General features: G+C 36.1%; 1 protein-coding gene across 5 annotated transcripts; it reads left to right on the top strand.

Annotated features, from left to right (window-relative positions):
• Window positions 1–1,323: 1,323 nt before the first annotated feature.
• On the top strand, window positions 1,324–23,886 carry LOC148300966 (uncharacterized). Of its 5 annotated transcripts, none has more exons than XM_088274003.1 (3): window positions 9,613–9,748; window positions 10,837–11,037; window positions 11,644–23,886. In XM_088274003.1, the coding sequence occupies exons 2-3, from the start codon at window positions 11,017–11,019 to the stop codon at window positions 17,293–17,295; spliced, it is 5,673 nt and encodes a 1,890-aa protein (XP_088130129.1). In that variant the 5' UTR covers window positions 9,613–9,748; window positions 10,837–11,016; the 3' UTR covers window positions 17,296–23,886. The 5 variants fall into 5 exon arrangements, with proteins under 5 accessions (XP_088130130.1, XP_088130129.1, XP_088130127.1 ...); XM_088274001.1 differs by having other exon boundaries at window positions 9,693–9,706; XM_088274002.1 differs by lacking the exon at window positions 9,613–9,748 and adding an exon at window positions 10,253–10,279.
• Window positions 23,887–24,110: the final 224 nt, after the last annotated feature.

Raw genomic sequence — 24,110 nt, 5'->3', positions numbered from 1 at the left:
CTTGGGCCATCTCAGTGTACCGTACCTTGGGACATGAGAAAAGTATGTAATTTTAATTATGTTTCATTCATTTTTTTGTGAAATAAAGATGCCAAGGAGAAAACTGAAATGTTTTATATGGAATACAGATGATACGGAGTGATTGAAGCCGTCAGAGAAAACTGATTTTTATAAGGTTTTTTTTCTCTCTAAATGGTTATAATAGCATTCAAAGAAGTTGTAGGCCTTTAATTATTTAAAAAAAAAACTATAGGAATGTAAAACATTATAAACTATATAAATAGTTTAACTGAACGATTACTTAAATGACAAAGGTACGGGACCGTACCGTACCTTGGGTCAAGAGAAGAGGTTTTGTAAAATGTCATTCCTATGTACCATATACTGTGCATGATAAGCATATGATATCTTTTAACAATTTGATTATAAATAACCGATATATTCGGTTCAATATTTTTTTTACGTACATTGTTAATTAACCATTTTTTGAGACTTAAAGAGAGAAAAAAGGCCCAAGGTACGGTCCTCTCCCCTACCTACAAAAGTATCTAACAAAAACCATACTATACGACCGATGAATGTAACATTTAAATTATTGGTAATTATAAAATCCACGCAAGTTATTCTGATCAATGAATTATTAAATTAAAAAATAAAAACTTGTATAAGAAAAAAACTACAGTGAATTAAAAACAATATATTTGTTTTAAACCACTTCAGTATCACTCAAGTGGTATAAAACAAGTGTTTTGTTTTTTTTTAAATTTGATTTAATAATGTCATACCACAAAGAGAATGCCGAAACAAGAAATAACTGCAGCATATTTAGGCTTTACCTGTAACTACCCTATACACTCACCCACTCTTACGTAGATATAAACTTGTTTTGGCAAGCACCCAAAATTGAGTGAAACATGCAGATATACATTAGACAGACAAAAAATATACTAACTAACTAACTAACTAACCATCACGCCGCTTCCCCGCAGGGGTAGGCAGAGAGAATAGAGCGCCACACCACTCTGTCCTTGCAAACATTCTTCGCCTCTTCCACGTTCATGCATCTCCTCATACTTACCCGCCGATTGTTACGACTCCTAACCTGACCACTTTCAAGTATTTGGCATACCTGATCGTGCCATGTTTTTCTCGGTCTTCCTCTGCTTCTTTTCCCGCTAACATTCGCCTCATAAATTTGTTTTACCGTTCTTTCCTCACTCATTCGTTCTACATGTCCAAACCATCTCAACACACCTTCTTAATTTTATCGATAATGCTTATCTCAGCTTTGCATTCCTTCCTTATTTCACTATTCGCACATCTATCATACATCGTTTTGTTACACATTCTTCTGAGAGATCGCATTTCGACTGCATTCAGTCTACTTTCATCCTTCTTTTGCCAACTCCATGTTTCATTTCCATACATTAGAGTTGGAACCAGGACTACGTTGTGCACTGCCAGTTTAGCTTCCGCTGATAGGTTTTTATTTGCTATAACTGATTTCAGTGCACCGTTCACTTTGTTCCCAGCATTCACTCTCCTTTCTATATCTTTATCAATCTTTCCATCCCTAGAAAACATACTACCCAAATACACGAAATCATCTACCTGTTCCAGAATCTCTCCGTTTACCAATATTTTACATTCAGATCTGCATTCTTCTCTTTCAAAAACCATAATCTTAATAAAACCATAATCTTAGTATTTTTATTTATTCGCACTTAATAGCGTTTTATTTTTAAATGAAACTATAATTAATAAACTGCAGTTAATTTTATTTATTATTATTTTAATTTAAAAGATAATGACTCGCAGCAAGGATCTCATGCAAGGATAACTCTTTCTCCTAACCAAGATCCCACGTTATAAGAAAGTATTTAGCATAAGTTGTGCCCAAATGTTATGCGGTTTGGAACACTCTCCTTCACTCTTATCTATTTGATATTGTTTAAGTGTAGTTATATGCGTCATTCACTCACACGCGTACGACTTCATAGTTACTACTGTGGTCCTCGCCGCAAACTTTTCACTAATATTTGGTTGCAGTTAGCGACGAGTTTTCGTGGTCCATGTTCGTTCAGGTTTCACCCAGTCCGAGCTTAGTCCGATCCAGTCTGCACATTAAGTCAAGTCGCGTCGGTTAGCGACACAAACTTTTTACGATATTGTATTCTACAGGTCAGTACTTCATACTTTTTATAAGTATGTAACAATGTTGCACTTTTTCTTTTTATCTTATCAACTAGCTAAATATTACACACACACACACACACACACACACACACACACGCGCGTGTGCTTGTGTGTATCATCGAGTTCGGGGAGAAGCTGCCGAAAAGCTCAACCTAAATGATTATTAAACTGGTTGTGGAGCGCAGATGAGGACCGCAGAGTGTTGGGATTACGTGCACCAGCGAGCTTAGTTTCTTTCATCATTCTCTCCATTATGCTTGATTTTTTCCTATTTCTTGTCGTTTACATTTTAATGTTTTTTCATTTATCACTTTTTTCAAATTCTCTCCTTGTTTTATTATTGTACAAGTATATTCTTATACGATATTAATACTGTTTGTTAACGAAATAAGCCTGACGAAGTATTACACCTATCGCTGCCATGCTGGAATACACAATTATTATCGTTATTATATATTATATTCCCGCGTATTATATCTAATGCATAAATTGGTGGAGATTCGGCACTACGCACTACGCCACCACGCCACCACGCCACCACGCCACCACGCCACCACGCCACCACGCCACCACGCCACTCCCCACACAGTGCGCTTGTGCGTGTTCTGTGATAAAAATATATCTACTCACGAGAAGGAAGCGAACGGCGAACACTATGGAGCAGCGCAGCGTGCCCGTCAATGCCAAGGAGAAATGTAAGTCGATACAACAACTTGGGGAGGCGAGGTCGAGATGAACGGTGGACAGCGGACATCGCACGGTGCGGTCGGTGTGGTTTAGTGGTGTCAGTGTGCAGTCTTCACAATTGTATTTATTTGTTTATCTACACCGAGAATAACTCGTGAACCTTCTTACCATAGCTGTTGAGAGGTAAATCATAAACTGGCCAGTTTTATATTATTGTATGTACTGATATTATCGCACTGCCGAAAAACGATCCCCCATTTTAAACTATGACGAGCCAAAAAACAGGCACTTTCAATCAAGTGTCAGAAACAACATTCTGAGTGTGTCCAAATACTTGTTCACAAATCTGGATTATCTCCAATTATAGGAGTTATTTATCATATTATTTTTGACATCTCAACAGAGAAAAAGAAGAATATGGAAATCTGGGCATTTACGACCGTCATAGGTTAGTTTAAGTGATCACGTAAATACCCAGACTTCCATCTTCTTCTTCATCTTTGTTGAGATGTATAAAAATAAAAATAATAATAAGTGTCAAAAATGTTAGGATCACGACATATGATAGATAAATCTAACGGTTATCGAAAAACTCTATTTTTTATTATAACAAATAATTGAGCAAATAGATTTATTCCTTTTGGCTATTTATTCATCACCATTAACATAACATACGCGTATGTGCGTTCATAAAAAAATTAAAAGGCCAAGTTGTTTTAATAATAATTTTAATAAAAAAACTGTTCACTGAATTTACAAATTTCATATCACAGATTTACATTTGACGGATATACATATGGTATGTACGTGGAACGTTCCATTTTATTAAACTTCTTCATAGCCTTATGTTATAATACACAATCTTGGGGTTAGCTTTCATTTTAAATAGTAGATAGTAATCAGGTGATCGTCTTTGTTAACGACCAATCTCGCACTGTACACATATATCCAGAACGGTGCCCTATACACCGTCTGGAGTGAATACTGGTTAATAAACTGCAAACAAAATACCAGGTCGGGTAACTTCTTAATATGATTTCGAACCCTATTTTTAAAAAGGGTTGAACATTTGATGACTCATTTCTACCGCGAGTCGAGTGCGCCTCTGCGCTTTGTGGGTTATGTATTATCCACACGCGCCGGGGCGCGGGGCGCGGGGGTATTATTGCGTCATTTCCTGCGCTAACTAAACCAAACATCGCAATCGGTTTGCCCAATCGAGTGGACAACTCGGTTGTCCAAACTTAAAACACAGTAAGGGACATTTTTTTTGAAAAACGTTTTTTTGCATTTTTGGACTAAGTAGAATCTATACAGTCCAAAAATGCAAAAAAACCTTTTAAAAAAAAAATGTCCCTTACTGTGTTTTAAGTTTGGACAGCCGAACTGTTTGTGTGTAAAAATAGATATATATTATCCACTGACACTTCGTGATGGAATTGCATTTTTAATATATTATTAGATTAAAACCAATATTTTTAGCTTTTCCACTTTATTTTTATTTGACCAGCGACCGGGTTTCGTCGTTACCGACATCATCAGACCAGTCTGATGATGTCGGTAACGACGAAACCCGGTCGCTGGTCAAATAAAAATAAAGTGGAAAAGCTAAAAATATTGGCTTTAATCTAATAATATATTAAAAATAGATATGATAGAAATACAATGGAACCTCTTATAACGAGCATAATTCATTCCAGCATCTTACTCGTTAAGCGAAACATCTTACTCGTTAAGCGAAATCAATGTAAAATACGATAATGCGTTCCATGCCGAAAGAGTACAATTTTCAATTTTTTTTTTGCCGACGTTTATTCAAATAAAATTACTTATAAATTGTTAAGGAGTGTAACATCTAGGAATAAATTTAGATTTGAAAAAAAAACAGTCTTAAGACATTTGTTTTTGCCGACGCTTCAAAATTTGGCGAAAATGTGTCACAGCATTATCATTGAATACATTTGTAGCACGAATAGCCACCTCCTTATAAGGGAAATGCTCTTAATGTACGATGCAACAATTTGTCTTATTTTGCTAGAAGAACATTGGCCGCTACTTCCTCCTCCTCCATTAACAAGCTCACCTCCAAACTTCTTCACCGTGAAACCTGATGCAACTTCATAAGATCTTCGGTGGTCAGCTCTTGACTGTGTTCTTTCACAAACCCTTCAATATCGTTGTTATTCACCTCGAGCAACTGCCGCGTGCTCACAATGCTAACAAGTGAATGTCGTGAAAATAGGATCTACCTATTCTCTGTAACTCGTGCGAAATATCGCTTGTGAAGGGAGCAACTTTTTCTCGCTATGCGAATTACTCGTTATGAAAGGTTCTACTGTACTTGAAAAAGTAAAATAATGGATCTTTGTCAGACGGGAGGAATATCTAATTTAACATACTCAACCTATAAAGGATTGTATAAGACTCGTTTTGTGTTTTTAACCGATATAATTAATATTTTCTTTTGGAAAATTCGCCAGCGAAAAAACTTTATTTTCGTATGTTGGCAATAAATGACGTCACAGAAACGATGGAGTTATTTTAATGTCGGTGTTATTGCTAAATTATTGGCGGCTCTATTAGTTGATGTGTATGGTCCACCTTCCCACTCCCCCCCTCCACTCATATTTGTATAACACAAATGGTAGTGTAGTGGTAAACAAACAATCCACACTACTACTATTACAGCTCTACAAACCATAGACAATAAACCATATGACGTCATAAAACGTTCGATGACGGAAATTTGATGACGTATGCGAACGCACGTTTTTCGTTTTATTCAAATATCTAAAGTTCAAACATTAATATTGTCCTTAGTTCCCTACAGATTTCAATAATAGTCTTGTGATTTTTCATATTAATTTATGAGCCAATAATTCAACATCTTGACTAAAACCTATTTCCGAGCGCGCTTTGCTGCAAAATAATTTTTGTATTCCGGTGAACAAAATATACTTGGAATCAGCAGCTGATAAAACGATAACAGACCAGCTGCTCGGCTGTCCAAACTCAAAACACAGTAAGGGACATTTTTTGTAGTACGTTTTATTTGCATTTTTGGACTAAGTAGATTCTACATAGTCCAAAAATGCAAAAAAAAGTACTACAAAAAAATGTCCCTTACTGTGTTTTAAGTTTGGACAGCCGTGCTGGTCTGTTATCGTTTTTACACTGAACTTGACACAATGTTAATTTACATAGTATAAATACATTTACAGAAACTATAAAAAATACCACGTGATATACTGATGTATCCGACCTTTACTACCGACATAAATTTTGAGGGAAAATGGCGACGTTTAAGTTGCAAACAAAATTAATTTAAATATAGTGAATTTTGTTTCCAGCACAGCGCATGCTTTAATTTTTTGTTTGTTTGTTTGTTTGTTTCTTTGTTTGTTTTTACTTGTATAAAAATGTATAAAGTTTAAATTTATGTTGCCTTGTAAGAAAATCATTTTCATTTCTACATTACAATACCTTAAAATAATCGGAGCGTTATGTTTTTTCTGAAAAATACATATTTCCTTAACTTACAAATGATTAATTTATAAAAATAATGAAACAAAATAAAACAGCAGGCGCCGTGGTGTAGTCAGTCGTAGTAAATTGGCGTAGCGGGTTCGATTCCCGCCAAATGTAAAATAAACTCAAGAAATATTTATTTTCGATTAGTCTGGGTGTTCGTGATACATTTTTTACATTTACCTTCCCTATCCTTACCTTACTTTTATGCAAACTTTGTAATGTTGCATTTTTTAGATGCTCTCTCTCTGTATCTCACATTAGATCTCTCTCAAACTTATCTTTTTGAGAAGTTTCACGTGTACGGTGCTGCACGCTCATTTTGTTACTGTAACTTTGTTTAGTTGTACACATACATTTGTCGTAAAACTTAATAAAGATGGGGGGTGGGAATCGGCGGGTGGAGTGAGGTAGGCTCGTGCGGAACTTTAAATCCTCGAACATTTAAATTCATCGCGTTTCGACTGACTATCGAGACATTTTTTGGGTCATTGTGAACAGTGACATATTGTTCTATCGGAACAAATCGATTGCGAGATTTCATTTTCTTGGTAAGTTTGTTTGTTATTAGTTTGAGGTTTACTCAGAGCGGAGGTTCCCAACCCCGTGCCCGCGGGCACAATGGCCGCATGGCGCCCGCGGAACGATTCGTATGTGCCCGCCACTATGCGACAGACAGAATTTTTCAAAAACATTAATGAAAATGTGAATTATTTTTATTTATTTGTTAGTTTGAAATTTTTAGTGCCTAGGCTTATTAAATACGTTCGTATGTTTGCGATATTGTATGTACGAGTGGTTCCTTCGCTGACTTGTCTCGAGTACTTGTCGCAACTTACCCGCCCGCCACCCACCGATATTTCAGAATGTGCTCTAGATTACAAAAAGGTTGTGAACCCCTGGCTGACAGTATATTTCACTCACTCCTTTCAAGAACGTCAAAACAAAACAAAAAATTGATTTTTCAGGAGAACGTTTTTAAAGTTTAAAAATATAATACAATGTATTAAAAATAAATATCAAGCCACTTATTGAACTTTTTACTGTGCGATAGATCTTTACAGGTAAAAGCTGAAGGTTTTTTCTCCATTTGAAAAATATTTAGTATATTTGAAAAAATAATTCAACAATAACTTTTCTTCAAAATACAAAAACAACACTTTCTGCCCTGTAGCGGGCAAATATTGAGTTAAAAATATGCCTCTTTTGCTAGGATATAGTATATTTTCTGGGCATTCCGAAAACATGCATAACTGAAAATTGACTATTTTTGATTTATGACGTTCTTGAAAGGAGTTAGCGATTTGTGTACGAAATAAGACAAAATATTGAAACCATTAAAGTGGTTTCAAACCACTTTGTCGAAATTATTTAAACCACCTTCACAAATATAATCTATGAGCGACTATGAAGAAGAATTCTGCGCGTGTGCATTTCTTTATCGTGTACGAAATTCAGGAATGAGTCAGAGTCGGCAGTCGGCAGTCAGCGGATATTTAACACTTGAAAAAATAGCGAGTGAATGTATCAGTAAACATTATAACATTAAATGTAAACATTCTTTAAAATCGCCCTCTGCCCGTTGCGTTGGCGTCGCGTCGGTTCTAACTTCAAACAGCTGTTCTGGCCTAATCCCAACCTACTTGTTTATGGCATATGTATGGCGCAACATTTCTTTTATTTTAATATAAGTTACATTCTGATTTTACCCCGCTATTCGTTTATTCGGCAAACAAATATTTTCAGATAGTAATAATTCATTCGACAAACGAATCAAACGGCGCTTGCTGCCAGGCGTGACTTGCGAATACATACAGGACTTGTGGAACCTCTTATAATGATCATAATTCGTTCCAGCATCTTACTCGTTAAACGAAACATTTTTTTCTCCATAGAAATCAATCAAATCATAAATTCGTATATTTATCAACGTTTCACATTAATTATAATTAATCCTTTTTAACAAAAAAACTCTCCAAAGACATTTGTTTTTGCCGACGCCGCGCCGACGCGACGCTTCAAAATTTGACGAAAATATGTCGCAGCATTATCAATGAATAAATTTGTAGCACGAATAGCCACCTCCTTAGGGTGATGCTTCTTAATGTACGATGCAACAGTTTCCCGCGCGTTTCTCATACTGCGCTCTGCTACTTCCTCCTCCTCCATTAACAAGCGATCCTCCATAATTTCTTACCGCGAAACACGATGCGACTCCACAGTGGATCGAGCAGATGATTGAGTTTGGGTCGAGTTGTGGACCGATTAATATCCGATTGACCGCCAAAATCCGATATATCGCCTTTCGGTACTTTACCGATCCGTCAGATCTGACGTCATGGCTTATAAAAGTATCTAGACAGTATGTTAGGGATTCCTTCATTCCATCAGGGTTGTGCTAAATTTTTCAAATACTATTTTTTTTAAGGTTAATCGATAGTTAGAATTGAATATTGTAAAAAAATATTACAGTATTGTAAAAACAAAAGAAAGAATAAATAATATTGTATCTAACAATTAGTTATGATATTTAAAACAATAAGATACTAAATACAAGAAAAACAAAGTACAATAAACCAATTTTGTTTCCGAATTGAACAAAATGAAAATTAATATAAAGCATAAAAATTACGAAGAAGCTTATAAAAAATAAATAAAAACAATTAATGAATAAATGTAACCAGTTTGGTAAATACACATCACTAACAAAATGGAAAATATACGTATATTCATGTAAAACCCAAATTATAAAATAGAATCACAATTATTTGAACAATATTTTAAATGCTCAGGAAGAGAACACTATGGACACCCTTTTCGCACTGAGTGCAGATAGTTCGTAAACGTTTTCTAGGTCCGCCGTTCAAAAAACTACATAGTATGTACGTATATCGCACAGTCTTTCCTTTCGACCTTGTAATTTTCGTATTACTTAATCTGATCCACGGCTTTCATTACTTAAATTTAAGTAATGAAAGCGTTATTTTTTTAACTCCATGCACATCCACGCACATTATTTAGCATAAGGGCTATTGAAAATACGATAAAAAAACAAGCTGGTCCTAACAGTTCTATGTTTCAGTAGTATGATTGTGCTCTTTGCCAAATGTTATATTTACTATTGAAAATTGAATTTTTTCCCAAATGTCAACCCTAATCATCACACACATCCGACGCGTGCCTCTGTCAAGCAGAGCCAGCAGCCGGCAGCCGGCAGCCAGCGTTAGCAGCCAGTGGCCAGTAGCCAGTGGTACATGATACCGCGCCGCTCGCCGGCTAGTCGCGTACAAGGGTGGTTAGTGGCTCTGGGAACAGTAGCAAATACTTGACTAAATACGTGACTTCGTTACGCCTTATTTAATATATAAAAAAAAAAAAAAATATATATATATATATATATATATATATATATATATATATATATATAAATATATGTATGTATATATATATATATATATATATATATATATATATATATATATATATATATATATATATATATATATATATATATATATATATATATAAATATATGTATGTATATATATATATATATATATATATATATATATATATATATATATATATATATATATATATATATATATATATATATATATATATATATATATATATATATATATATATATACATATATATATTTATATATATATTTATATATATATATATATATATATATATATATATATATATATATATATATATATATATATATATATATATATATATATATATATATATAATTTATTTAAAAAAAAAAAAAAAAAAAAAATTTCCTTAAACATTAGAACGCGAAGACAATACAAAAAACAGTGGATACAATTTCAAGTGCTAATTATACTATAAGGTGTACGTACACGTACCCACCAAAAAGTTTTTATTTTTATTTTTTTACTCTCCAATATGGTTTTTTTTATTCGATGTTATACGTTAATTAATTTTTTTTAGATACGATTTTATCATCCACCGAAAGGTTGTTTTTAATATTGTCGATATTTTTTTCTTCCTTTGATTTAAGAAATTTCTTTGCAAATGTACCGCTTTTATGATGAAATGGCTTTTTTTGCTTGAAACAAGAAAAAAATTCATTATTTAAGGTTTTTATTTTAATTTTTTTATATTGGAATAAATATACCTACAAAGTTTTTTTTTAACATTATAAAATATATATTTTTTCAGCAAAAATAAATGGTCCTTAAAGATTCTGTCACAAGGACAACTTACTCTAGCTGTAACTTTTTAACTTTTTGCAAGTAACCTCTTTAGTTTGTGTAGTACCGGAGCCATTTCGTCGTAACTTAACACGTTAGGACGTTAACATTTTCGACGAAATGCTCCGGTCAGTCCCCACCTTTACACGAAAATTTTTAAAATTTGTTTATGTGTAATTTATACAATTTTAAGTGTGGAATGGCATTTCTAAATACCTTCACTCCTTTGAAATTGACTTAAAGTAACGACTTATCAAATATAATAAAACGTTTAGTTTCTCATATAATAAAGAAGTTCACAGCGAAAAGGAAAAGTGTATTAAATGTTTAAATCTGAGAATATATTTACTGTAGATAAATCCCCAATCCCAATATGGAACTTCAACTTATGAGGGTAATTATTATGCGTTTTTAATTTATTTTCATTTCATCATTTTGTTAGTAAATGTATTTGGTGGAAATTGAGCGATTCGTTCATTGTAGTAGCCACAGTAGTACCTCAGTGACCACAAACCAAACTATCTAATCAAACTACTTACCAAGCCTATGACGGTCGTAAGTACGGTAAACGCCCAGGCTTTCATATTCTTCTTCTAAAATATAAAATATAACTCCTATTTGGAGATAATCCAGATTTGTGAAAAAGTATTATTTGGACACACTCAAAATGTTGTTCCTTTGCATGATGTTGACAGTCATAGTATTAAATATATCTCGCTAGAGTAATTAAATAATATATGTACATACGTTATCTTAGCAGGCTCGCAGAGCCTCGCATTTCCACATTTTCCTTATGAGGTACTCGTAATGTTACTTTGAAAATATCAATTTTTTATTTTCATTCACTCGATTGAATAAAAATCAAAAATACATATGCGTGGTAAATATATTTGGTTTTAGAAACATTTATATATAGTTAATTATTTTAAACATCCTCAAGCGAAGTGTGACATTTGTACTAGTATATATAAATCAGTAATAGCGAGTTGAATATTTCCAGGCTTTTTTGGAAGCTGCCACCAATATGCCTAGCACATCAAACGGGACATCGTCATCTTCCACGCGAAACGTGGACCTGGATCAACATAACGATATTTTGTACGAAGAAGATCGTTTAAGCAGCGGCGAAGAAGACAAGCAATCTTTAAACAATGCCAATCTTTTCGTAATCATACGCAAGAAAACTGACGAAATTAAAATTTTAGAGGAAATCAAATCCTGCATCCGAAATGGAGCCGACATTATAAATGCTCGCAATTGCAAGAACGAGAGCATTTTACACATCGCCCGGCGGAAGAAATATTCATCTATCGAACAGTACGTCCTCCAGCAGTGCGATGCGGGAACGAGCGACAGTCGGCGTTCTTCGCGAGACATGTATAACATGGAAACTGCAAGTTTGAATGACGTCGATAAGGATTTCGAATCACCTTTGAGCATGGAGTTATCCGCGACTGATTTGGAACTGAGTTACCCAAATTTTCTAGATGTACTTTTGGAAGAAACTTCCGCGCCGACTGACGAACAGAAGCTGAACATGGAGCCCTTTCCCTGCGCGTGCACGCTGGCTCGGTTCGCGCTACTCGTGTACGGCGAGCGGAGGCGCGGGGCAGCGGAGCCGCCGCCCGGGTGGCGCCTGCTGACCACGGCCCGCCGGCGCGGCGCAGCCGACGACTACTTCGGGGCCGCCTACTGGAGCGCCAGCTCGCAGCACGTGGTGCTGGCGCACAAGGGAACCGAGCTCGCGGACTGGGGCGCCTGGCATACCAACTGGAAGGGAGTCGTCCGGAATGAGCACGCTCCTCGAGTCAACTCGGCGATAACTTTCGCCGCCCTTATTGCGGAAGCTCTCGATAACGCGAATAGAAGAGACGGTTTACGCTTTCAGTTGTCTATTACGGGTCATTCTCTGGGGGGTTGGCTCGCTCAAATTACCACATTTTCTGTCAAGTATGTTGAAAAAGAAAACGCGAGTTTTAGAAAGATAAAGCGAAATACCAGTTTTCACGCGCACACCGTCGTATTCGACAGTCCTGGGTGCAAACCGATGCTGAGGAAATTTAAAGAAGACGTAGACTTTCGTTACGGATCATCCGTTAGCTTAAATAAATTAGATTTGACTAGTTATTTATCATCGCCAAATAGAATTAACTGTTGCAATTTACACACGGGAGCTGTATATAGAATCGTTACAGATTTATCGAATATAAATTTTATAGCTAAAAATACAGCCCTTTATAACTTAAAGTCCCACGAGATGAAAAAAATAGTAAAAGCGTTCGAGAATTCGCCAACAATTTACACCGCATTGGATTGGCCCCTGACTCGAGGCATTCACAGAGGTCCGGAGTATAAAGGATTTTCTAAGAAAGCCAACAGCAAAAATAAATATAACCCGCCATCCGAACAGGCAGAAATAAACAAAATACGTTATTCAACGAGACCTTTCAAAGATAACTATTGCAAAATGAGTACTTTTACCGACGATGAACTTTTTATTTTAGATAGTTTTATTATATTCAAGCAATCGACATTAGCGTTACAAGAAATGGAAAAGTTCGCGAAAACCGTCCCGTTCGATTATAAAGAGTTGTTAAACTGTTTAGTAGACATTGAGAGAAAAGAGAAGGCGTTAATCTTCCCGAGCAAGGAATCTCTGGACACGGTAGTAAAGAGCATAAGGCAGGTGTTTCGCTGGTGGCCCGCGGAGGTGACGGGCGCTGTGAGGGCGCAACTGGCCGCCATGCCTTCCGCGGTGCAGTCCATGTTCCTCGCGGAGTCGCGCAACTATCTCCCCGCCATAGTCGGCAGCGCGCTCGCGTTCCGCGACTCCGTAGGCCTCGAGGACTTCTTACTGTCCCGCTCCAGCCGGATTCTGCACATTGTATCCGGAGATTGTCATTTAGAAGCTTTGCGATTATATACCATTTTTCAACATATTAAATCCAACTATGAGAAGCAACAGAATGAGACTGAAATTTCTAATTTTGTAAAGGACAATCATCAGGTGTTCCTGAAATGGAACCAATTAATGTATTTAGTTGAATTTACACGCATGGAATTGTTGACACCAGCGAGTGGACCATTCCAAAATTTATTGATAATAGTTCGTAAATCCCCACTCAAAGTGAGCGAAGATGATCTACAATCCTGGGAATCGTTTCTAAGTTCCCACAAATCGTTTAAAAAAATTATCTTAATTTCACATGTTGACACAAATTTATCAGATACTATTCTTTCTATTTCCGATGTGATTTCAGTTTCAGATACAAAAATACAATTTGATGATCTTACAGAAGAATCGAAAAAGTATTTATTAAATAAAAAGTTATTACGTATACACGAGAAACAATTAAGTTTACGCGAATGCGGAATGACCGCCAATGATTGCAACAATCTATTTGATAGAAACATTCTAAAAGAATTGACAAGGAAAGATTGCATTTTAGAAATAGGTACCAAATTACGCATGTTATCTGATATGGAGGTTGCTTACGCCTACATACATAAAGAGACTATTCTACATTTCCTTAAAGAATTTATTTCACGAGGTTCGGAATTCGAGAACCGTCAGTTTTTCCTTATCAGCGGAATTAACCGGCATAATTTGAGCTCCAAAGAGTGGAAATGGTGTCAACAGGTTAAATACAATAAAGTGATTGTCGAAGATTGTGCCCAAATTGCGCAGTTTACCTTTAAAAACTTGTGTTCTCAATATCCAGACAATATTATAAGATGGGTCGATATATTAGATGGGAAGATGTATTGGAAATCTGTATACAATCCTAAATTTTATATCGAGAGGCAATTCTTTACGACGATTATTCTCAATATTAGTAAATTCTCGGAGCAGAGCAGTACTAAAGATTTATTTGTATTTGAAAATGTAGAGAAGAGTAATTTAATAAGTTTGTTTGGTGTATCGAAAGAAGGCGAACGTGCATTTTTCAAGAACAAATACATATCTCCGCCAGATTCCAGCGAGGCGAAAGATAAGCCGATTCACTATTTTAAAGTAAACTGTGATGTGCCGCGAGTGGAATGGATTCGTTCTACTGGGTCGTTAGATGGATTGCGTCCGTACATATTGCACGATGAAACCGCCTTCGTCGAGGAGAAAGACTTATGGAGCCATCAGAAAATGGTGATTATTGCCGATGAACCCGGAATGGGAAAGTCGACGACTCTTACGAACCTATCTCACAACCTAGAATCTTGGTGGGTTATAAGAGTAGATTTATCTCAGGGTGAGGAACGCTTGAGGAATTTTTCATTCGCTCCAAATACAACGGTAAATATGGCGGAAGTTATTCCATTTTTGTTGGATAATAGTAACAAGCTGGGTAATAAACTCGAATACGAATTATTAAGGATCGGATTGGTATCGAAATCTGCAGGACAAATACATATCATGTTTGATGGATTTGATGAAATTAAAGAAGAAAATGTCAATAGAGTGACAAAAATCAGCGTTCAAGATAAAATATTAAATATTATCAAATACTTAAGGGATGAAACAACGGCTAAAATCTGTTTGACAACGAGAAAGTATCCGAGCGAGTTCATAGAGAACGAGCTATCTATGTTTGCTACAAAATTTAGGCACATAGATGAAAAAAGTCAGAAGTGCCTTTTGGAAACCTTTTGGCATTCTGATATCCAGCTACAGAGAGTCGAAGGAAGGGAATTTAAAGAGCTAACGAGAAACCTTCATCAGTGCGCCGACGATATTTACCAACAAACTCAACTAGTTTTAGGGTCTGATTTTGCCAAATTTATGGGAGTACCTCTGCAGATGCGCATGTTGGCAGAAATTGCGTTGCCGAGAGTGATTTGTTTTATAGAATCGCATGAATCTTTTCAGAATTCATTTCAATTAGGCAATGTGTTTGAACTTTACGAAAGCTTTGTGAGCGTTAAGTACGATATTTACTTTAAGAAATCAGGATTATCAAAAATAACGAAAGAAAACAGGGCTTGGTTCGAAGAAGTCTTGAACGAAAAACATAGCATTCTGGCTTTAAAACAGCTACTACCCGAATATGGGAACTATTTTTCTGAAATTGGTTCAAAAGACGATATGAAAAAGTTGAGTAGAATCGGATTGATCCAGTTATGTGGAAACGGAGATGTGGAGTTCATCCACCGAACGTTCAGCGAGTATTTCATGCCTCAGTTGCTGATTCGCTGGCTTACAATACAAGATGGCTGCTGTTGTCGCTTCGATTCCACATTGGAAATTCTAATAAACAAAGTACTATTGGAGCCGGCGTACAAAGTTGTTCGCTTATTTATTAACGATCAGATGAAAAAAGATGCATGGTCTTCCGAAGTACGTCGGCAATGTCTTGCCTCTATAATCACATTATGGCAAAAGAGTAAACATCGGTTTTTTGATTGTAAATATCAAACCGCACTCCACATAGCGGTTCAAGAAGCTAACGAGCAAATCGTCTCTTTTCTTCTAGACGGTCTCGATAAATGTACATCAATAGACGAGGGGAGCTATGTCCACTATGTAGCAGCGCGAGATAGATGGGGTGAAACGGCCCTTAACCTGGCAGCCTTCAGTGGGACGCTTCCAAATAATATGACTAATCTGTTCGTGGAGGCTTTGAAAACATCGTCGTGGGATATTAAACGATTTGTTATTTTATCGGCTATCTGGAGAAACGCCGATGATAGCAATAATGAGAGTAAATATTTGTTTATATTACAAAACTCCGCATTTTCGGATCTACAACTGGATATGCCTACTAAATGGTCTTCCATAAAACCCTTCTTGGACGCCGCGAAAGAGAATAGAATCGATGTTCTTAAAAGTGAGTTGGAAAAGATTAGTAATTCCATCGAGAGAAGTTTTTTATTACGAGTCGCAGACGAGAAAGGATTAACGGCATTGCATATAGCTGCTAAACAAGGTCATTTTGAATCTGTCGATTACCTCCTAGACCAGAAGGCCCCTCTGGAAGTCGTCAACCGGAAAGGGATGTCGGTGTTACTCTGCGCCGCTTTGTATAATCATGAAAGAGCTTGCGACATCATCAAACTTTTAGTCGAGAAGGGAGCCGATTACGAGCGAGTGGACAGTAACGGAATGAGCGCCCTCGCATGGGCCGCTACTAACGGAAACCTCGAGATCGCGACCTATCTATTACATGTACTTAAAGTGGATTTCACCATAGGAGATCAAAATAATATCACCCCATTCGCCCACGCCGTCAAGTCGGGGCACCTCGCGGTGGCCAAATTGTTGAGGAAAGAGGCGGCGGACGTGCACGAAACGGACCGCTTCGGAATGGGTGCTCTGGCGTGGGCGGCGCGCAAGGGCAAGCGGGAAGTTGCAGAGTGGTTGCTACGCGTGGGAGTGGATCGGGACGCGCGCGACCAGCACGGCATGAGTGTGCTGCAGGTGGCTGTGAAGGTGTCGCAGTGGGCCGTGGCAGGCGTGCTGCTGGAGAGCGGAGCGGACGTGCGCTCGACCGACCGGTGCGGCCGAACGGCGCTGCACCGCGCGGTACGCGCCGGCAAGTGGGACTTTGCGCACCGCCTCGTGGCGGCGGGAGCCGACCCGCACGCGCCGGACTACAATGGACTTACCCCTTTCCAGCAAGCCGAGGCTGCGGGGAAAGCTCATTTAATGGAAAGATGATGGACCAAATTCTAATCATTTCTTTCATATTCCTATACAATTTAATATTGTGAAAGTATCTAATTAACGTACAGTCTACTAGAGCTAGATGTGAGGCACAATGTTCAATTGCTGTATATTCTTTAGAACATAAAGCTCTCTCTCTTTCGGTTGCGGGATTGGTCACTAGGTTGTCACTTAAGTTCACTTCCGTCTTCGGGTCGTAAATTCGATGAGATACTCTCAGTACTCTGGCACTCTCCCAGTACTATCGAACACTAATAACAGATGTTACTGGTAGTGCAGTACGGAATCCATGGGGTGATCCGCGGACAAGTCCACGGGTCCCAGCGTTTGTGTGGTTTGATGGTAAATTATATTCACTAATAAAAAACTGTAATAACCTTCATGCCTGGAAATATTGCTCTTATAATCTTGAAAAATAAAGCTAGAAACGTGGTCACAAACTATTGAAGGATGATAAAATCAAAATACTATGCTAATTTATTCACTGTAAACCAAAATAACCCCAGAAAAACATGGCAGGTTATAAACTCAATATTGTCAAATACCCACCATAAACATAAAATCTCTTGTGAAACTCTTATTAGTAATAATGAGACTATTTGTAACCCTAAATAAATAGCATCTACGTTTAATGAGTTCTTTATTTTAATTGGTGAAAAGCTAGCTGCAAGTAGTCAGAAATTCAAATGACAAAAATACTATTTTTACACGATATTTAGATAATATTTAACTTCGTTCGTAGTAGCACACAGACGTGAATTTGCGCTCCGGGAATATTTGCGGTGATCTGGTGCAACTTTGTTGTTTTGACGTTTCATAATTTAGTTATTGTTTAGTTATAGTGACATTTCATTTACTTAATTGTTTTGACAGTCGCACAGATAAGGCGATAAAAGTTATTTAAATTAAATTATTGTGTACACAAGTCCAAGGAGGTGAGTTCACTTGTCGCGAGCAGTGCAAATCCCGAGCGCCTGATTGGGCGATGCGGCTCGCGCCGTCCATCTATCTATCTGCATACCTGCGTACCTGCCTCGGCCGCTCGTGGCCCACCTACTTCTGAAAGTACTTACATCAACTACCGCAATTAATCTATTTACGCAATGGAAATTTCTCCTGCTAGCAAACTGGTTACTAAATCGAAGGATATTTTCAAGAAATTATACCAGCTTATTATGTCAGAAAAATTTACCAAAGATCAACAAAACAAACTTTTGGCAGAAACCACAGAATTATCTGGTACCATTTCCGAAATAGCGGTGTACATGGGATCTCTCGAAGGTGAGATTACTGCTTATAAGAGCATTCTCTCGAACCACCCTCCTACAACAAATACCACTTCGAACACACCAGACTTTTCTTCTATGGCTGCAGAAATACAGGAGAGACAAATAAGGTCTAAAAATATTTTATTACTGAATATTCCTGAAGCAACTACCAACGCCAGAGCTGCTGAGATAATTGAAGATGAAGCCAAAGTCTCCGATATAGTTAACAACTTCAGTGCTGAGGCCAAAGGTTATAAAAGTCCAGAGGCTTGGGATCAAAAACCCGAGTAATAACAGGACATTAATGATTACTCTAGACTCATGTGATGAAGTGCAATTATTCTTCATAATTAGAAATAGACTACCGAGTGGCATAAGGTTAAAAAATGATCTCACGGACATGCAGAGAGAACATTTAAAAAAATTATGGGAGGAAGTTGAAACAAGAAAAAAGGGTGGTGAGATAAATATCGGTATAAAATTTATTAATTCGATACCAAGGATATCAAAAATTGCACCAAAAAACTAAAAATCCCCAAAAAACCAATCGTATCGTGCTACTATCAGAATGTCAGAGGTATCAATACAAAAATAAAAGAACTTCTAACCACTGCCCCAACCCTTTCTCACGACGTCCTACTTTTATCTGAGACTTGGCTGTCACCCAAAATTAAATCATCCGAACTACAACTAGAATCGTACAATATTTTCAGATGTGACAGGAGTAACCTTTCAAGCAATAAATCACGAGGAGGAGGAGTAATGATATGTACCTCAAATTTACTAAATTCGGCGAAGATTACTTCTAAAAACAAAAGTGTCGAACATCTATTCATAGAAATCAAGAACCTAGCCACCAAAATAATTCTAGGGTGTGTATACATCCCACCTGATTCCGATCGCCAGAAATATAAAGACCATATTGAGGACGTTGAACTGATCCGTGCACGGTATCCTAAAGCTAAACTCGTGCTAATTGGAGACTACAACCTTCCCGAGAATATTAATTGGACAAATGATATTGAAAATGACCGGGATAGTATTAGTGTTATCACTAATACTATCCCGGTAAGTAATAAGTGTCGCTCTATTTTAGGTATGTCTTTATTAACGGGTATGAATCAGCTTAATCATGTATGTAGTTCTAATAACCGCTTATTGGATCTTGTATTTTCTAGTGATCTACAAACTAAAGTGAATCCGTCACATGACTTACTACTCCCAATGGACTCATATCATCCACCCATCGATATATTAGTGAATACCTTTGTGGTGAGACCAGTTCCTTCACCAATACGCTCAATGAATTTCTTAAAAGCCGACTACAGAGGATGTCTGATAGTTTATTCTCAACAGATTGGTCATTTCTCGATAGTAATGATGATATTATCACACATATTGAACAATTTTACTCCATAATTTATAAAGTAGTTGAACAAAATGTACCAGTTGTAAACAATAAAACAAATCTTTATCCCAAATGGTTCACCAAAGAATTAATTAACATTATAACTGAAAAAAAGATTGCTCATTTAATTTTTAAAAGAACGAATAGCGTAAATCATTATGGTATATTCTCAAAATTAAGGGCACAATGCAAGTCTCTGTCATTAGTATGCTACTCGAATTATATACATACCGTTGAAAACTCAGTCAAAGACAATGTAAAAGCACTCTGGAAATTCACTAATTCAGTACGTAATAATGACTGTGGTTATCCCAACACTATGTACTTGAACGGTAGATCCAGTGACAATCTGGAAATAATAGTTAATCTATTTTCAGAATTCTTTGGTAGTGTGTACGACTCTACAGCACACACTTATACACGATCTAATGATATTCTGGATTATTTTAATTTACATACATGCTGTATACACCCTGACAGTATCAAAAGGAAAATTTTAAAACTTGATTGTAAGAAGTCCTCTGGTCCAGACAATATTCCTAATATTTTCTTAGTTAAATGTATGGAATCACTAATTGTTCCCTTATTTAAATTGTTTAATAATTCTTTGTCAACAGGTTGTTTTCCTAAATATTGGAAAAAATCCTATCTTACACCTATCTTTAAAAAGGGAAATAGAGGCAATGTGTTAAATTATCGTCCAATTTCCATTCTTTCTGCATTACCTAAACTTTTCGAGTCTCTTGTACTAGATGCCATTCAACCTGAAGTATCTAAAGTAATGTCAACTACAGAACATGGATTTACTCAGGGTAGATCTACAGTTACTAACCTATTAATATACCAAAACTATATAATTGAAGGTATAGCTGGAGGGCATCAAATTGACTCTATCTATACTGATTTTAGCAAAGCCTTCGACCGAGTCTCTCATCATATCCTTCTCGAGAAGCTAAAAGCGATGGGAATAACAGGTAGTTTTATAAACTGGATCGACAGCTATTTATGTGACAGAGTCTTGTGCGTGAAGATTAAAGGCATTGAATCTTCACCTTTTGTTGCTAAGAGTGGTGTCCCACAAGGATCTCACCTTGGCCCTATTTTATTTCTTTTATTTGTAAATGATATTTCTAGTATATTTCACGAAGTCCAAACACTTTTATTCGCTGATGATCTCAAGATTTTCAGACTTATCAAAACTCTTGATGATAATTTTATTCTTCAAAAAAATCTTGATAAACTTCAATTGTGGTGCTCTAGGAATGCACTTTATCTAAATCTTGAAAAGTGCCATATCATGCGATTCTTTAGAATAAAAAAACCAATCCTTTTTTCAATATAGTATCAACGGGACTGCCTTATCAAGTGTCCAGAGGATAAAATATTTGGGAGTCATCTTTAATGATAAATTGTCATTTGCAGCGCATATCATATCAGTGAAATGGTAAACAAAGCATCTAAAACTCTTGGTTTTGTGATTAGGGCAACAAGGGATTTTAAATCTATTGATGCATTGAAGTCCCTGTATGTTGCCCTAATCAGAAGTCAGTTGGAATACGGCTCCACAGTCTGGTCTCCTCATTATGCTATACACGCTGACAGCATAGAGAGAGTGCAACACAAGTTCCTTAGATATATTAATTTTAAACTAAATTTACCCATTGTTGAGTTAGATTATAATTGCATAATGAAGCGGCTTAAATTGATAAATCTAAGTGATAGAAGGGAAATCACTGATCTGGTTCTGTTATATAAAATTATTAACAATTTTTTGGACAGCCCTGATCTCCTAAACCAAATAAAGCTTAGCGTGCGCCAAAGAAGTACTAGGCAAAAATCTGTATTCGCAGTATTTTTACATAATGCAAACTATGCCATGTTCTCTCCGATTCCGCGGCTTCACATGTTAGCCAATGCTTTTGAAAGTATAGATTTATTTAATATATTGTTATTCTCCTTGAAATCTGTACTTTCTCAGCATTTCTTCTCCATGTTATTAATGGATAAATTTAAACATTGTGTTTCACTCTCTCTTACTGCTCACCGATGGTGTTTGAAGGAGACGTGTATTTACTAGTGCTTACTACTTGTTATTTTATTTTTTTAATTATGATTTTATGTTATAAGACTATTTGTTACAAGACTTTTTGTTTCTCTATTTGTGTATTCATTAGTGTATTTTTTATTTTTGTATTAGATACTGTATATATGTATTACTTTAAAGGCTTCAGCCGTTCAATAAATAAATAAATAAATACAATCCTTTTATATGACTAAGACATCGAAAGCGGAATTTTTTAAGTGTATTTCAAATCTTAAGTCGCATGCTGCTCCAGGTTTATACGGTGTAACGCCACTGATGGACAAATTTTGTAAAAATGAACTTTTTGAAACTTTAATGGTTCTTATAAATCAGTCATTGTCTCAAGGCAGTAGGAAAGACGTTGGAAATTATAGACCTATATCTATCTCACAATTACCTCTAAAATATTTGAGCAAAAAATAAAAAGTAGACTCGCAAAATTTGTAAATGAAAATAACATTCTCACACCTTTTCAATATGGTTTCAGACAGTACTCAAGCACAAAAAATGCAACCTTTGATCTTATTTCCACAATTCAACAAAACCTTAGATCGGGGAAAATACACTGCTGGTATATTCATAGACTTAAGAAAGCCTTTGACACGGTCAATCATAACATTTTACTTACAAAAATGAAGTACTCGGGTGTGACCGGTATACCTTTGAATCTCATACATAACTATTTAACAGATCAGCCATGTGTTGTTGAGTTGAATGGAGAGTTGAGTGCTCCGAGTAAGATAACTTTATGGAGTACCTCAGGGTTCCATTCTCAGACATTTATTTTTCCTCTTATACATTAACGATATGTCTATAACTGTGGTATTAAAGGGAAAATACAGCTATATGCTGATGACACTGCTATTTTTCATCATGCCAAAACCCGAGTAGAGCTAGAGAAAATTATCGAAAAGGGTCTCGAGATTTTGATAGAATGGTTTCGGCTTAATAAGTTGAGCTTCAATAAAACTAAGACTCACTACATTCTTTTCGGTACAAAAGGAAATATCTTTTTAAATGTAAACATCGGAAATGATCGCCTGGAGCAAAAAAATGTGACGAAATGTTTGGGTTTAGTAGACTCCCAGCTCTCATGGTGACACATTAATTAAGTAACACATTAATCATGTGAAAAGAAAAATTGTCCCGATAACAGAAGTATTATATCGATTCCAGGGTACTCTCTCTTTATCGATGCTCCGATCAATATATTTTGCCATGATGCATTCCCACCTGTCATAATACCTTTGCTGTATCTGTGGTTTCACAACTAACAAGAGAATTTCCGAAATACAAGTTATACAAAATGTAAAAGACATTTATTTGAGCGCTAACATAATACCTTTTGACATTCTACCAACTTATGAGATTACAAATACAATGCTTCAAATAATGTTTAAAACGACTCACAGCAATATCATACCTAATTATAACAAAGAAATTCATAATCATAATACACGAGGACAAAAAAATACATGTGGAGCCGATAAACACTACTAAATTTGGAGCTTAATTAACCAGCTGCCTGACATATATAAAATAGAACCCATTCGGGCATCCAAAATGAATGATCTGAAAAAATACTTTATGGAAAGAATAAAAATAAAAATACTTTTGTAATGTAATGTAAATGTAATTGTAATGTAATGAAGTGTTTAGTCATATTTTCTTATGTTGTTTTTACCTAATGTTTTTTATATTTTCTCATTTGTTATATTTTCTCATTTTTTATATTTTCTAATTTTTTATTTTAAATATGCTTCTTACCTTATGTTTTTCTCATTTATTTCTTTTAAATATGCTTCTTATCCAAATAAGATAACTAATCTGTTATAAATATTTATTTATTTTTCTTCTTCTTCTTTTTCCATGTTCGTTCCCTAGGTTGAGCATATGGCCAACACGAGACGTCTCCAAGTCACTTTTTTTTTTTTTTTTGGTATCTGAGCCCACCATCCACTCGCAGCAGTTATAGAGTCCTGAGGGACTCTCTGTCAGCTGCACATAGAGGAAAATCTTCAAAATATTTCTGAAGAAATAAATAATGCTC

Source organism: Brachycentrus maculatus, unplaced genomic scaffold (assembly GCF_059751285.1).
Source record: "Brachycentrus maculatus isolate JH-2025_06_01 unplaced genomic scaffold, ASM5975128v1 h1tg000624l, whole genome shotgun sequence".
Taxonomy (NCBI): Eukaryota; Metazoa; Arthropoda; class Insecta; order Trichoptera; family Brachycentridae; genus Brachycentrus; species Brachycentrus maculatus.
Note: the sequence above shows the minus strand (reverse complement) of the source record. Positions and strands in the feature narration are given on the sequence as shown.